Raw genomic sequence first — 14567 nt, forward strand, 5'->3', positions numbered from 1 at the left:
CTCATGGATATTGATACTTCATATTGAGCTCATGGATATTGATAGCTCACATTGAGCTCATGGATATCTTCCATAAAGCTCATGGATATTGATAACTCATATTGTGCTAATGGATATATCTCATTGAGTTCATGGATATTGATACCTCATTTTGTGCTCATAAACACTGGTACCTCACATTGAGCTCATGGACGTTGATACTTCATATTTAGCTTATGGATATTGATACCTCACATTGAGCTCATGGACTTTAATACTTTATATTGAGCTCATTGATATTTTACATTGAGCCAATTGATATTGATACCTCATATTGAGCTCATGAATATTGATACCTCACATTGTGCTCATGAATATCTCACATTGTGCTCATGAATATTGATACCTCACATTGTGCTCATGAATATCTCACATTGTGCTCATTAATATTGATACCTCACATTATGCTCAATGATATCTAACATTATGAGAACAGTGCTGTCGCAGATGTGGTCGACGATTTTTTTAAAAGTGTGTAAAAAGTATTTGCACAGGTATGTATAACGTTAATATTCCTAGATTCCAATGCTTATGTTGAGAACTCGAATCAGCGGAAGTTAGCCCAGGCAATAACACACTGTTTTATACATGTATTCATTAAAAGATCATCGTTTGGGTAAATATACAGTAAGACCTTGTTGACACAACGCCAGGTAGTGACAATGTACAATGCCTGCCTGTTTCATGCAGTCGTTACGTTTCGGTAATACCCCCTCTCAACCACCATGAAGTGTTGTCCGTTGCTGAATGTTCTTTATCATTCTAAAGGATGAATATTTATCATTCAGAGAAAAAAATCCCCAAATATTCAATTTTATCTGGGCTTATTAGAGACAATAATTCACACAAATGCACAATGCATATTGTGGAAATAGCAAACGTTATTTACTTTTACTTCAGATCGAACACAAGTTTTAATAAATTGACATCTAAACAATTCCTCGTTTTTGTAGCATTTTCCGGAACTTTTTATCTTTGAGGTGTTGACTTGGTGTGAGTATTGGTAAGTGAGGCCGACAGAGGAATCTCTAGCGACGTCTCCTGACAAACTCGTGCAGCCCCGAGTCCTCCAGGAACCCGTCCATAGGCTCCAGGGGTTCAGCCCCCTCCCTCAGTAAACCACTAGGAACGTAGTCTGCAAAGGGCAGAAAAGTGAACGACTGTAGGCATCAATTTTGCGGATTTAATGAAAATATAACACTTTTAAGGATACGTTGTATGTTAATTCTTGGCTAATAATCCCAAATACAATACTAGGATGTTAAGAGTAAAGACAGGTTTTTCGTGAATAAATTAACTTAACAACGAAATCCACAAAAATGGTATTCAACGAATATTCATTTAATGAAACCATAGTATTTTGAAATTAAATTAAAGCTGAAGCTAGAACACTGGTGATTAGTGAACTTACCGTTACATCTGTAGACCAGGTTGGACCAAATCACGCCCTCCTGGGAGAAACTAAATACTCCCAGCTTCCCGCCTCGCAGTGTGGCATCATAAACGTTTCCGGAATCCGCCACCAGATTGGTTTCCTCAAATAACAACATCCTGTAATAGAGTCCAATTATAAGTAAGTTATACAATAGGTTTATTTATTTATGGACGGATTACTACTGCTTCTCGTCCTGGCATACCTGATGAGGCCAATGTCTGGCCGATGGATGAGTTCTAGTCTGTACGCTGTCTTCTCTTTCCAGCCAGCATTACGGGGGTCTTTCCAGAGAAGCTTTACCTGCAGAGATTCAAAACACGTAAACTAATTGGGAAGATGAACCGTGAATAGGGACAGTTTTACATATAAAATACTAGTATTCACCAAGCCACCCAATACGACCCAAAATAAACATATTTGTGATTAATTACTTCATCCTCTGTGTCTCCAGTATGCCACAAAGCATTTCGGAGATATTCACCGGGCCCAGTTTTGGAATCCACAAGCTTCAGCTGAATCCCTGGTTCTGCGACTGCGCGGAATGGAGTAGGGTGCCAGTATGTCTGCGCAGACTTCTTCCACATGATACAGTAGAATTTAGAACTGTCCTGGAAACTAAAGATGAACCCTGCATAGTCATCATCTACCTCGGTGTTAACAAAGAATGTTCCACTGAAGTCGACTCCAGAGAAAGTGGTATTACCTGACGAAGAAAACGAAGCATGCTTTATAATGCAAAAGAACATATGATAGTATGAAAAATTTGGATTTCCTAGGTAATGGCAATTGTTAGAATCCGATAAACTAAGGTATTAGATCATACGTCATGCAGTAACCTCACGTTCGTGTACTCACTGACTGCCAGCCCTGGGTCGCTGTTCTTTGTCTGTATAATCTCCGCCCCCTAAAAAACTCTCTCTATGTTAATGTCATCGTAAACTTACATCATGAAATGCTTCGGCTTACATTGCAGAAAGACAACTCCAAAGAAAATATGTAACAAATCAAAGCATCGAATTATTTCTCAGATATAAAGAATTCTTGGTATGTGTCATACGTTAGGTATGTACTTGATACCCTTTTCCATAAATCAGTGGTGACAAGCGTATTAATGAAAATATGTCACGAGGACTCTAGTATCAATCGACGTGTTTTAGTAAGGAAACTTACTATGTCAGATAAAGAAAATCAAAGCTACAGAAAATCTGGACAACGATCTCGATATATGTACCTGATTACGGATGTGCCACTCTGGATCAATCTGAGAATCTCCTACCGGGTCCAGCAGGATAGTCTGAAAGGTCCGGAAGTCGGTGGAGTGGATGTCCTTATGCTCCGGACAGACGTCCTCTACGTCAGCATAGCCATCCCCGTCACTGTCTTCTGCGCATGCGTCTCCGTACTCATCGCCTATACATCAGTCGGTTTGATTTACAACAAACTTCAAGCCAACACATACGTAATATAGGTGTTTAAAATAGAGCTTTTAAGTTTTTATGGAGAGGCAACCTGTTGCAATTGAAATTTTTCATCTGTGTAGATTTATGGATATTTTCTCTTTGATTATCGACTCACCATCTGAATCAGTCTGGTCAGGGTTCCACACTAGGGGGCAGTTGTCGTCATCATCAAGGATGCCATCGTCATCATCGTCATCATCACAAACGTTGCCTGCGTAAGAATATTACAGCAAAGGTGTGAGCACTACGTGTAAGATCAACAACAGCCATTGACACCAACCCTTTCCTTAACAAGTTAATGCGTCTTTGGTCAAAAGACTTTCTTGAACTGGACTGGTCTATTTGCTTAATACGTGAAAAAAAACATTGGACAGAAAGACTCACAAAAATTGTTCCCTTGGTCAGAAACTCTTACCTTTGCTTTGAAGGCCTTACCAAGATTTAACCTGTGTTATGAAGGCCATACCAAATTGTACCTTTGGTATTAACGCCTTACCCAAACTGTACCTTTGGTATGAACGCCTTACCCATATTGTACCTTTAGTATGAACGCCTTACCCAGATTGTACCTTTGGTATGAATTCCTTACCCAGATTGTACCTTTGGTATGAAGACCTTACCCAGATTGTACCTTTGGTATGAACGCCTTACCCAGATTGTACCTTTGGTATGAATTCCTTACCTAAATTGTACCTTTGGTATGAAGACCTTACCCAGATTGTACCTTTGGTATGAACGCCTTACCCAGGTTGTACCTTTGGTATGAACGCCTTACCCAGATTGTACCTTTGGTATGAATGCCTTACCCAGGTTGAACCTTTGGTATGAACGCCTTACCCAGGTTGTACCTTTGGTATGAATGCCTTACCCAGATTGAACCTTTGGTATGAACGTCTTACCCAGATTGTACCTTTGGTATGAACGCCTTACCCAGATTGTACCTTTGGTATGAACGCCTTAACCAGGTTGTACCTTTGGTATGAACACCTTACCCAGATTGTACCTTTGGTATGAACATCTTACCCAGATTGTACCTTTGGTATGAATGCCTTACCCAGGTTGTACCTTTGGTATGAACACCTTACCCAGATTGTACCTTTGGTATGAATGCCTTACCCAGGTTGTACCTTTGGTATGAACGCCTTACCCAGGTTGTACCTTTGGTATGAACGCCTTACCCAGGTTGTACCTTTGGTATGAACGCCTTACCCAGGTTGTCATCGTCTGTGTCCAGTTGGTCGGCGTTGGGCAGGAACTCACAGTTATCGTAGTTGTCTTGGACACCGTCACGATCCCTGTACAATATTAAACCAGTCTCATTGATGACTTAGCTTATGATATTAACAGTAAACAAAATCATCGAGATTAAAGTCAACATTCTTACTCGTCCTCATTCGTGTCACAGACGTCGCCGACAAAATCGTGGTCCGAGTCATTCTGTAAAGATATGTATCCGTGATTAGAGAATGCTTTGTTAAAGCCTCAGGGAGTCCATGGGTGTTGTACCTGTAATTTGTTTGCTGTGAGTTGACAGTTACCTGTACTTTCTTGGCAGTAAATGGACAGATACCTGTATTTTGCTTGCAGTAAACAGACAGTTACCTCTACTTTGTTGACAGTAAATGGACAGTTACCTATATTTTGTTGACAGTAAATGGATAGTTACCTGTACTTTGTTGGCAGTGAATTGAGAGTTACCTATATTTTGTTGCCAGTGAACAGACAGTTACCTATACTTTGTTCGCAGTGAACAGACAATTACCTGTACTTTGTTGACAGTGAACGGACAGTTACCTGTACTTTGTTGGCGGTGAACGGACAGTTATCACACAGATCTCCCACCCCGTCCTCGTCAGAGTCGATCTGATCGGGGTTGTCTACCTTTGGACAGTTGTCCACCTCATTCAAAAGTCCTACAAGAAATACATCACGGTGTTAATCAATACATGACAGGATGCTAGATCTTACGACTTTCATACCGTAAGGACAGTGATTTAATAGCAACTGCAATCCAGTGATGATCATTGCAATGTTACTTCAAAGGAAACAAAATGAAACTCAAACGTTTTTTACTCTATAACATCACCGTTTCTATCTCAAGGATTAGCCTAAACCTTTAACTGACACGGTGTTCTATCATGTTTCATCTTTTATGTTTTTAACATTTCTACTCAGACCTGTTGTTCGTACAAGAGATTGTGAAACGATTTGATTTCGATCCCTTGTTAACCCTCGCCGTCGTCTTCAATATCATCATCTCACCGTCATCATCATCTTACCGTCATCATCAATATCCGGGTCACAGGCGTCCCCTAGGCCGTCTTTGTCCGTGTCCTCTTGGTCAGAGTTGGGGACACTAGGACAGTTATCGCACGCGTCACCATGGCGATCTTTGTCCCCCTCGTCCGAGTCTTCCTGTTCCGGGTTTGCCACATACGGACAGTTGTCCTACAATACATTAAGCATATTCATTAGGCTAGGCTCCCACCCCCGAGCGATCTGTTACAAACACTGCGATTGACCAATTGTAGGTGATCGTGAAACTTCTCTTAAATTTTAGGCTTGGATTCGATCGCAAATGATCGCAGCGCAGTGTGGTGCATGTCTCCTCCAATACAGATCCAGACCATCTCGATTAGATGGCACGAATTTGACATGCTGCGCTTGGTAACGATGTATGGTGATTTGATACGATGATAACGAATGATAACGAATGAAAATTAATCGTGCTGATCGAAGAATTTTTCACCATCCAAATTCACTTTTCCTACTTTTAACACGATTGCCATGACATATTCAAGATCTGGTTAGATTTGATAAGAATACTACGATTACTCTATGTTAAAGACTGTGATTTCAATCGCGGTGCGAATCGCGATAGTATGAAGCATTATCAATGTTTGTTTTATAACATTAGAATATGTCTGTAACACTCATCTCTTACCGGATCGTTTCCGACTCCATCACCGTCTATGTCCTCATCACAAGCATCGCCGATCCCGTCCAAGTCCACGTCCTCCTGGCCGCTGTTCGGAACCTCCCGGCAGTTATCCTGTATTCGTGAAACGTTTGCTATTATTATCCAACAGTATTATCAATATACAGTACCATCACAATTTGAATTAACCTACTCTTGCACACCGGAATTCTTTACAACGAAGTTCAATGTTAGGAACTCCATCCAGGTCACTGTCTTTTGCGCAAAATTTCCCGTTGCCTGCGTAACCAATTCTACACTGTAAAGTTAAACAGAATATGAAGTTTATTTTCCATAAACAACGATATAGTTATCTCTGTGTAGATATTTCACTGTACCTGACAGTCATATCCGGAAGTTCCCATAATGCACAGTGCGTGTTTGTGACACTCGGTGATGGCGTCTGGACATAACGTGGTCATTTCCTGACAGCCGACCGTCTGGTTCCCTGCGTAATCTTCAAAGCAGTCCCCGCATACAAAGGAGCCCTGTCATAGAGGAGAGTCAATCGAACGCTCTTAAAAGGTTGTAACATTAGAGTATAGTCTATGCTAACTTATCAAAATCAAAATACAATGCATAAAATATCTGCGGTAGCATGGTAATCGTTGTGGTGAACATGGTAATGAAAAACACTACCAGTAGGTTGATTTGAAGAGAATAGTGTGTCGATACAATGGGAGTATACATGTATATAACCTACCAGTGTGTTGGTACAATGGGAGTAATGGTACAACATACCAGTGTGTTGGAACAATGGAAGTATACATGTATTAAACATACCAGTGTGTTGGTACAATGGGAGAATACATGTATATAACATACCAGTGTGTTGGTACAATGGGAGTAATCCACACAGCCGCCGTTCTTCCCGTCCTCACACTCGTTAACGTCCTCGCAAACCTATACAGGTAAAAAAGTGAAGTAACTGAAGTTTACAAGTTGCATAAGGGCAGATTGCGAAAGAATTACAAATAGTCTACAAAAAGGAAAAAGAAAACACGCAGCATTAAACCTGTTTTAAGGATTCTATGCCTTCAACGCCGACACCAAATACGTCATTTCCTGAAAATCCAGTAGGACAGTTCGAACACTTGAATCCGGGAGTAAGATTGATGCATGCCGACATCTCGCTGCAGGGGTTGAATACCCTACACTGGGAAAGATAAAGCAAGAATTAATGCAAAGAAAGGTCATATCATTAGAAAATAAATTGTGTGTGGTTGCATCGCGGGATCGAGAACCTCGTCGATATCGGTGCAGTGACTTCCGTTTCCTTTGTACCCGTCCGGACAAGAGCCACACTGGAATCCCGCAGCAGAATCCACACACTCCACTCCCGGAAAACAAGTATTGTCCGCACATTCAATAGGACGACATCCAAACTTGGTCCCATTTCCGGTCATTCCTTGTGGGCATGCACCACATTGGTACCCATCACTGGTATCCAAACACGTGGTGCCATCAAAGCATGGGAAATGTTCGCAGCGTACAGGGATAGGTTCACAGCCATTGGCTGTTCCGTTACCCTCCATTCCCTCTGGACAGTCCCCGCACGTGTAACCGTAGGTCGTTTCGATGCACGCGACGCCTGGGTAACAAGGATCGGACTCGCATCGCTCCACGGTCTGACAACCGCCCCGTGAGGCGTGACCGGTGACCCCCACTGGACACTGACCACACCGGGCCCCACCCTCCGTTTCCGTGCACGAAACACCTGTGGAGAGACATTTCAGGTAATGTGTGACTCAGTTTTGATAGTAAGCGATCAATTATGATTCTAATATCAAAATGAAGACTATTGTATAAACATCATAACAAAGCAATGAAATAATCATTCCTTGTTTCCATAAATAATTATGGTTAAAAATAAAATGTACTGTTACAAACTCCATTCAAGTATATTACTATTTAACTAAAACTAAAATTGTCTATATATAAAATATCTTAGAGGTTTGATTTTACAAGTCTGATTTTAATTAAATTGAGTAAAAGGTTAAATCTAAAATGAACACGTTTATAAATAATAATGTATGAACATCAAGTTGCCTGGATAACACGGGTTGTTGTCACATGTGATGTTTGGAGCACACGTGATTCCATCTCCAGTAAAACCAACAGGACACGCTCCACACCGGAAGCCCTGTGACGTATCCTCACACACCACGCCCTTAAAACAGGGCTTCTCCTGACACGTGGCCACGACTTCCGGTCGGTCTACAAAAACAGTTCAAATCAAAGACTATTCGCTCACAGATATTAAAAGTCTGAAGTCTACACCCATATGACTGTTCGCTAACAGAAGGATGCCTTTGATACCCTAGGCCTGTTACACTATTTCTGACATTAAAAAACAGCAGTGACTGAACGAACAAAAGTACAATATTTTACATTATGTCATATTGTAAATTTTGAATTTACCGGGTGGCAATAAATAAATTTACTACATGACAATTAATTATATAATAACATTAAGCTACTAACATATATATAGTATATGCTAGATCATTGTGCTAAACTTACGGTCCATGTATTTGAAATTCGATTGTATGTGGCAGATTAACATTGCATTGATCTTACTGGTGGAAGGAGTTCCGCCTCTGCACATCTCACAGCGGCTCAACACCTCGCGGAGATAGCGCGTCTCCTGACTCTAGCAATTAATGAACGATTCAATGAATATATATGAAAAAATATATCATATGCCATATATTATAGTATATCATCTTATATCAAGTTTTGGTAGTAAAAATAGTGGTGTGGAATATACGGGAAAATCTTCAAAAACTGGATCACTGAAGCGTTGACGCATGAGCTGTGTCAACAATAGTTCGGACCGGAAGTATGTGATATATCATTACTCGTTGATAAAGCAAAAGTTTATCACAAAGGTAGTATACACCACACGTATGAGATAAATAGATAATAATACATACCCTTTTCCATATCACAGCCAGTATCAGCCCGAGACTCCAATATCAGCCCGAGGGATGATATTGGTCGAGGGCTGATACAGGCTGTGATATGGAAAAAGGGTATGTATTATTATATTTATTACATACTTAGTAATAAAATTTTTAAAAAAGGACCAACTTAAACAAATTGATTTTAAATATCATTTGAAAGTAGTGTGTACATCTATTAAATAAAAATATGAGATCTTATTATTGTTTTACTAAACATATAGCAACAGAACCAGATTTCCCCAGGTTTTCAAATTAACTGCTCCTAAACAGTTGCTATCGTTTGTAGTAAAATGCACTTTGAAATGTCAACTGTAGCAAATGTTTATTTTTCGTATGTAAACATGCACAATGCCGAAACGAAAGAAGGCAGAGGAGTTCCGCAAGGGGTGTGATACGGATCCGTATCTAGGGCTGATAACCTGTATCAGCCCGATACGAGTTTTGTGATGTCATCTGTATCACATATGCAAAAAACCTTTATTTATTACTAAGTATGTAATAAAAATGCATATCAAATTGTTTACGTATATTTGAACATTTCATTTAATCTTGCAATATTAATCTCTACAAAACGCGTGATGACGTTTACTTGTGTTCATACACCGTGATCAGATTTGACGTGTTATTGAAAAACAAGGGGTGATGTACCCCGAATGTAAATAATTATGTTATTCTTAGCGTTTATCGGATAGTTACTTGCCTAACAGTCAGGCACGTAGCATCGCGTTTGAAAGTGGGGGGGGGGGGCAGACTCATCCAAAAAATATTGACAATCAAAAAAAAAAAAAAAAAGGGAAATAAGACTTTCCCAAAATCTTCAAAATCACGGATTAGGATTTTGAAGATTTTGGGAAAGTCTTATTTCCCTTTTTTTTTTGGGGGGGGGGGGGGGCGTAATATATAACTTCAATTTCAATCCTACTTTCCTTCTTTTCATATCAATTTTTTACATCCTCCAAAAAAAGTGGGGAGGCCAACTCCATGATAATTCAATTTTTTATATGTAAATCTTAAAAAATTAGTTGCTGCGAGAAAAAGTGGGCCCCCCCCCCCCCCCCTGATGCTACGTGCCTGACAGTTACTAAAACATTTTTTCCAAACAGTGTGTGCATGTTATTATATATTTTTTTTTCCGTTTTTAGAATGTGTACACTAGTGTAAAGATTTAAACAATAAAGTTTTTTCTTTGGGGAATCATGTGGTTATGAAGGTAGCGACATTGCAGTAAAATTACATAAACCCCGTTAGGTTTTCTAAAAAAATTTCTGCAATGATCGCTAACTTCTAACCACAAAAATCTAAAAGAAAGCATTTTATTGTTTATATTTACATCTTTCTTTTAACAAATTAATTAACTGATCGGAAAAAGTAAGTAAAATTAACTTTATTATTGTTGATGTTCATCAGTACGCTATATAAAAGACATACTAATAACATGGACGTATTATATGGCAATCTGTGTCTGATATCACATCATTTATATTTCGCTTAGACCGTGAATTTTCTTAGGTTGCTGAAGGTTTCAACAAATTGAAATTGGTTACAACTGAATGGTGTAGATTTCAGATCTGTCAGTTTCTATAGAGCCATGAATTGCAACCACTTTCCGTTAGAAACAGAAGAAATAATAGTTGGTGGATGTATGTTTAAACATTTCGTTTGGATATAGAAGTGAATAGATAATTTCTTTACACTTTATGGTTACATTTATGTACATATAAACATTTTTTGAGCTTGTTTTGTGAACACAAAAGGTATTAAATAATGATTTTTTTTATGAATTTAAATAACTTTTTAACCGACCTGTAGGGTTATCTCCCGTTGTAACTGCTGTACGGCGGAAGTCAACGATTGTAAAGATGTAGAAAGAATTCGGGCTTCGGCAGGATCTGAAATTCCATAGATCCATCAGTCCTACAGAGTCTTATTACAAATACAAAAACAGAGCTTCCTTCATTCAGGGCAGGGCTAGATTGTGTCTATTCACCAACGAGATTTTTGAGGCTTCCCTCATGAGCCTACTGTTGTACATGTCTTACATCCGGGTCTTACAGATCTACCAGTCTCACAGTCCAATTAAAAACCGATGCCATGGTATTTGTTATAGAAAGATTAAATACTTGTATTGAAACATGCATGTAATTCTATCGTGTTTATTTTTTATAAGTATATATTCAGGTGATTGAACCCTCTCCCCCGTTCTGTAGACACTCCCTTGGGGCATACTCAGGCATGTAGCATCAGGGGGGGGGGGGGGGAGCAGGGGGGCCAAGCCCCCCCCTATTTTTCTCGCAGCAAAAGTTTTCGTTAAAATTTACATATAAAAATTGAATTATCATGGAGTTGCCCCCCCCCCCACTTTTTTGGTTGATGTAAAAAATTTATATGAAAATAAGGAAATTAGGATTGAAATTGAAGTTATATACTTTGCCAGCCCCCCCCCCCCCCCCCCCACCCCCCCCACCCCCCCCCCCCCCCCCCCCCCCACGGATTAGGATTTTGAAAAAGTAATTTTTTTTTTTTTTTTTTGCTTGTCAAGATTTTTTGGATGGGTCTGGCCCCCCCCCCTTTCAAAAACGATGCTACGTGCCTGATACTATAAAGATCGCCACTTCAGGTATCATTACAGTATCAATGTGTGGCGGGTACTTATCATATCCTCCGCGATTCAGATCGTTTGATCAATTAAATGGACATTCTTGCTATTTGATATTTTTGAATCAATAAAAAATATAGAGGTATTGCATTCGAACACGAACACAACACTTTGACATGTTAGCTGTATGTAAATATCGCTGTCAAATGCAAAGTACACTCTAATAGCAATCCAGACGGCTCTTTATTGATATATCCAATTAGTTAAAATATGTGACATTTACATTTTTTAGTATTTACACGTTAGCAGTATCATAACAATTAATCGCATATATTATACTAGACATCGGGAATATGAACATATTCTAATACCCATAGTGTTTGTGGACTTAGGATCCGGAAGTGTTATCTTATTACGGCTTTCCGGAAGTTGGTGCCCTGACGTCCGCGCAGAGTGGTCCGTTTTGTCCTTTGATGACGTCATTTCCTTATCCTTTGGTTTTTTGGGAAGCACCACTCGGACGATGGTCTCGTGGACATTCCTGGAAGAAGGGCTCTGTGTCGGTATGCTGACAGGACAGCCCTGGTTCTGAAGAATTGGTCGGACGTCACTTCCGATATAAAACCAAAATCTGGGGTTGATTTGCTACACAGAAAAAAACAACAAAGGTCAAAGGTCGTCGTAATAATAGGGCTGTGTTATGCTGTTGTAAAATCTGTAACACATAATGTGCGCTGTGAGGTTTCATTTTTTGGAAGCTAATGTAAGAAAGTTGGTACTAAAAACGTGAGGAATTTGCTTCTGTTTTCTGCTTTTGACAAGTATATACGGTGCCACATGTTTCCAGTGTCAATCATGCATAGAAATGGTTTTGATTACGTTATTCATCGTCCGTAAAAACTTTGCATGTAAACAACATGAGAGAGAGAGAGAGAGAGAGAGAGAGAGAGAGAGAGAGAGAAGGTTGGATGAGAGTCTTACCTGTCTTTGAGTACCGACTAGCCCCTCTCTAATGGGGATAGAACTGGTTTCGTTGCCCACCAATTTACAATTAATATACAGTAGGATTTTATTGGGAGAGTTGAGCAGATCTTGGAAATGAAGCGTTATTCGGATATCTTTCTCTTTTAGCTGAGGTTGACACGGGAACGTTATTTGAAGTTCCTTTCCATCTCGGGATTTTACATGGATAATTACTATTAAAAAAACCCAACGGAATCATTTAATCCAAACACAATTTAAAAGAAAAATGCAGTGTGGTGACATTTCTGAAGTTTTTCAAAGAGTTTAAGCGTTCTATTATACAACTTACTTAATAAATATTTCATAAGACTAGGAAAACAATGTATTTATCTATAATGAACTTATTTATAAATATAGGAATGATAAAAGTTAATATTCAATTAAAATTCAATGTTGAAATTGCCCAGATTTGCGGTCGTTCATCAAATTGATTCCTGGACAATACCTTGATGCGACGTGAACTCCAGGTATACGATAAACTTTGTCCCCAGAGCCTCGTCCTCACCCCGGAACAGAACCAGCGCCCCCTGCCGTTCCTCCTCGTCGAACAGTTCCCCCGTCAGGTAGACATCTGACGTCATCAGAAACGCCGAACTTACGGCATCTTGTTCAACTTTCAATCAATGAACAAAAGTTCACGGTATGTAACATGTAAAACGTGGTTATTCGACAGTTTGTCATTTTAATTTTACAGATATTTTACATATTTTTGTGACTTAAAAACATATCATGACAAAGCTAGGATTACAAGTTTTCAAAGAACATACCTTTATTAAATTCCAAAGAAACTTTGATTAATCCCAAAAAAACACAGGTTAAAAATACGAACTTATGGTTCATAACTTCAAACGTACGTGCAGTGTATATAGAGTCAAATGAAATTAAAAAGAGCTGTGTGCTCTAAGACAGATGTCGGAACTATGGTACAGGCGCTTACAAAATTTGCACACTCAAGTGCCGATGTCTTGAAGTGTTTTGACTCAACTCGTGACTCCAAAGTGTTTAGATTATTTATTGCTGAGAGGATATTTCCAAATGCGATGGTCATGAAAGTATAAATGGGATACACATTTGATTTCCCCTATACATGTAAGTCTGTAGTTATTTATAGATCGGCATCAAAGATCTCTCGCACGCCCCCGCTGTTGGCGGGATTACCCCGTCCCGATGAGCGACCACCCCCGCAAATCGCACCTGTTGTTGGGGAATGATTTGTTGAAATTTCCCATCACGAACAAGTCTACATACAAGTTATTCATCTTTGAGAAGATGTTGATTCTAATTTTAATTTATTTTGCTGATAGAGCAGCTACGTTTAATCATTCAGAAACTTAGTTCACTTAATTTAAAGTACAAAGTAGTTGGGGTGGGAGGTCGTGCATAGCGGTTTAGAAGTAGGGGGATATTGATTTCACCAGCCCAGCCACTTCATGCACTTTATTAAGAAAGAGAAAGAGAGAGAGAGAGAGAGTGAGAGAGAGAGAGAGAGTGAGAGAGAGAGAGTGAGAGAGATTAACTCTGAGAGAGAGATTTGCTCTATATGAAAAAGATTAATATTAAATCAAATTCGATGTGAAGTATGTTATATCACATCTTAGTAACTATTTTTAGAATTCCGATGAGGCTCGAATTGAATTGCATGTTGTTGTATTTGTGCGTGCGTTCGTACGTGCGTGTGTTCGTCTGTGGGTGCGTTCGTCTTGTATCGTTAGATGGACAATCTTTTTAAGCATTGGTGTCCGTTCCATGGGCATCAAGATCTCAATGCATTTATCTTCATGTAAATATGTGTCTTATAAGAAATATTAAAAATTGTTTTCCTTGACATACATTTTTATATAAATATATTACGTGGCATTAATTAAAAATATATTTAATATAGCTGTGAAATAAGTTCTTTGGAAGTCAACAAAGAGGTATAGCGCCTTTTCCCATTATTTCGCCTACAGTGTTTAGACGGAGAGTACCTGTTACTTAAAATAACCTCAGCAATATGATTTTCGAAACCTGGATACACTGTACTGAATTTATAATGGTGTCTTTTTTAATGATGTCGTGTAAGATAATTAAG

General features: G+C 39.2%; 2 protein-coding genes across 2 annotated transcripts; both read right to left on the minus strand.

The window, feature by feature from the left end:
* Positions 1–614: 614 nt before the first annotated feature.
* LOC105335537 (cartilage oligomeric matrix protein) lies at positions 615–7589 on the minus strand. Its single transcript, XM_066087805.1, has 17 exons — positions 7156–7589; positions 6927–7067; positions 6737–6814; positions 6250–6399; positions 6066–6170; positions 5879–5986; positions 5214–5382; positions 4729–4847; positions 4319–4371; positions 4144–4229; positions 3050–3145; positions 2706–2884; positions 2330–2378; positions 1906–2177; positions 1677–1774; positions 1451–1590; positions 615–1174 (listed from the first exon to the last, which is right to left on the minus strand). The coding sequence occupies exons 1-17, from the start codon at positions 7444–7446 to the stop codon at positions 1068–1070; spliced, it is 2241 nt and encodes a 746-aa protein (XP_065943877.1). The 5' UTR covers positions 7447–7589; the 3' UTR covers positions 615–1067.
* A 339-nt stretch (positions 7590–7928) lies between these two features.
* Positions 7929–13518, minus strand: LOC136276422 (uncharacterized). The gene is made up of 7 exons (XM_066088325.1): positions 13264–13518; positions 12942–13109; positions 12455–12669; positions 11845–12118; positions 10681–10766; positions 8435–8564; positions 7929–8128 (listed from the first exon to the last, which is right to left on the minus strand). The coding sequence occupies exons 1-7, from the start codon at positions 13334–13336 to the stop codon at positions 7929–7931; spliced, it is 1146 nt and encodes a 381-aa protein (XP_065944397.1). The 5' UTR covers positions 13337–13518.
* Between the last annotated feature and the right edge of the window lie 1049 nt (positions 13519–14567).

Source organism: Magallana gigas, chromosome 6, assembly GCF_963853765.1.
Source record: "Magallana gigas chromosome 6, xbMagGiga1.1, whole genome shotgun sequence".
Classification (NCBI taxonomy): domain Eukaryota; kingdom Metazoa; phylum Mollusca; class Bivalvia; order Ostreida; family Ostreidae; genus Magallana; species Magallana gigas.

Bases quoted from the DNA above. Each gene is read 5' to 3' on its own strand.
- LOC136276422 (XM_066088325.1), bottom strand. From the start codon at position 13,336: ATGAACCATAAGTTCGTATTTTTAACCTGTGTTTTTTTGGGATTAATC. The intron at 12,119-12,454 runs GTAAGACTCTCA...TTTTCTGTGTAG, and splicing joins TAGTCGGTACTCAAAGACAG to CAAATCAACCCCAGATTTTG. The intron at 10,767-11,844 runs GTATTAGAATAT...ATGGAATTTCAG, and splicing joins TAAGTCCACAAACACTATGG to ATCCTGCCGAAGCCCGAATT.
- LOC105335537 (XM_066087805.1), bottom strand. From the start codon at position 7,446: ATGGAGGGTAACGGAACAGCCAATGGCTGTGAACCTATCCCTGTACGC. The intron at 6,400-6,736 runs GTATGTTATATA...CCTCTATGACAG, and splicing joins CCCATTGTACCAACACACTG to GGCTCCTTTGTATGCGGGGA. The intron at 1,175-1,450 runs GTAAGTTCACTA...TGCCCTTTGCAG, and splicing joins CCTGGTCTACAGATGTAACG to ACTACGTTCCTAGTGGTTTA.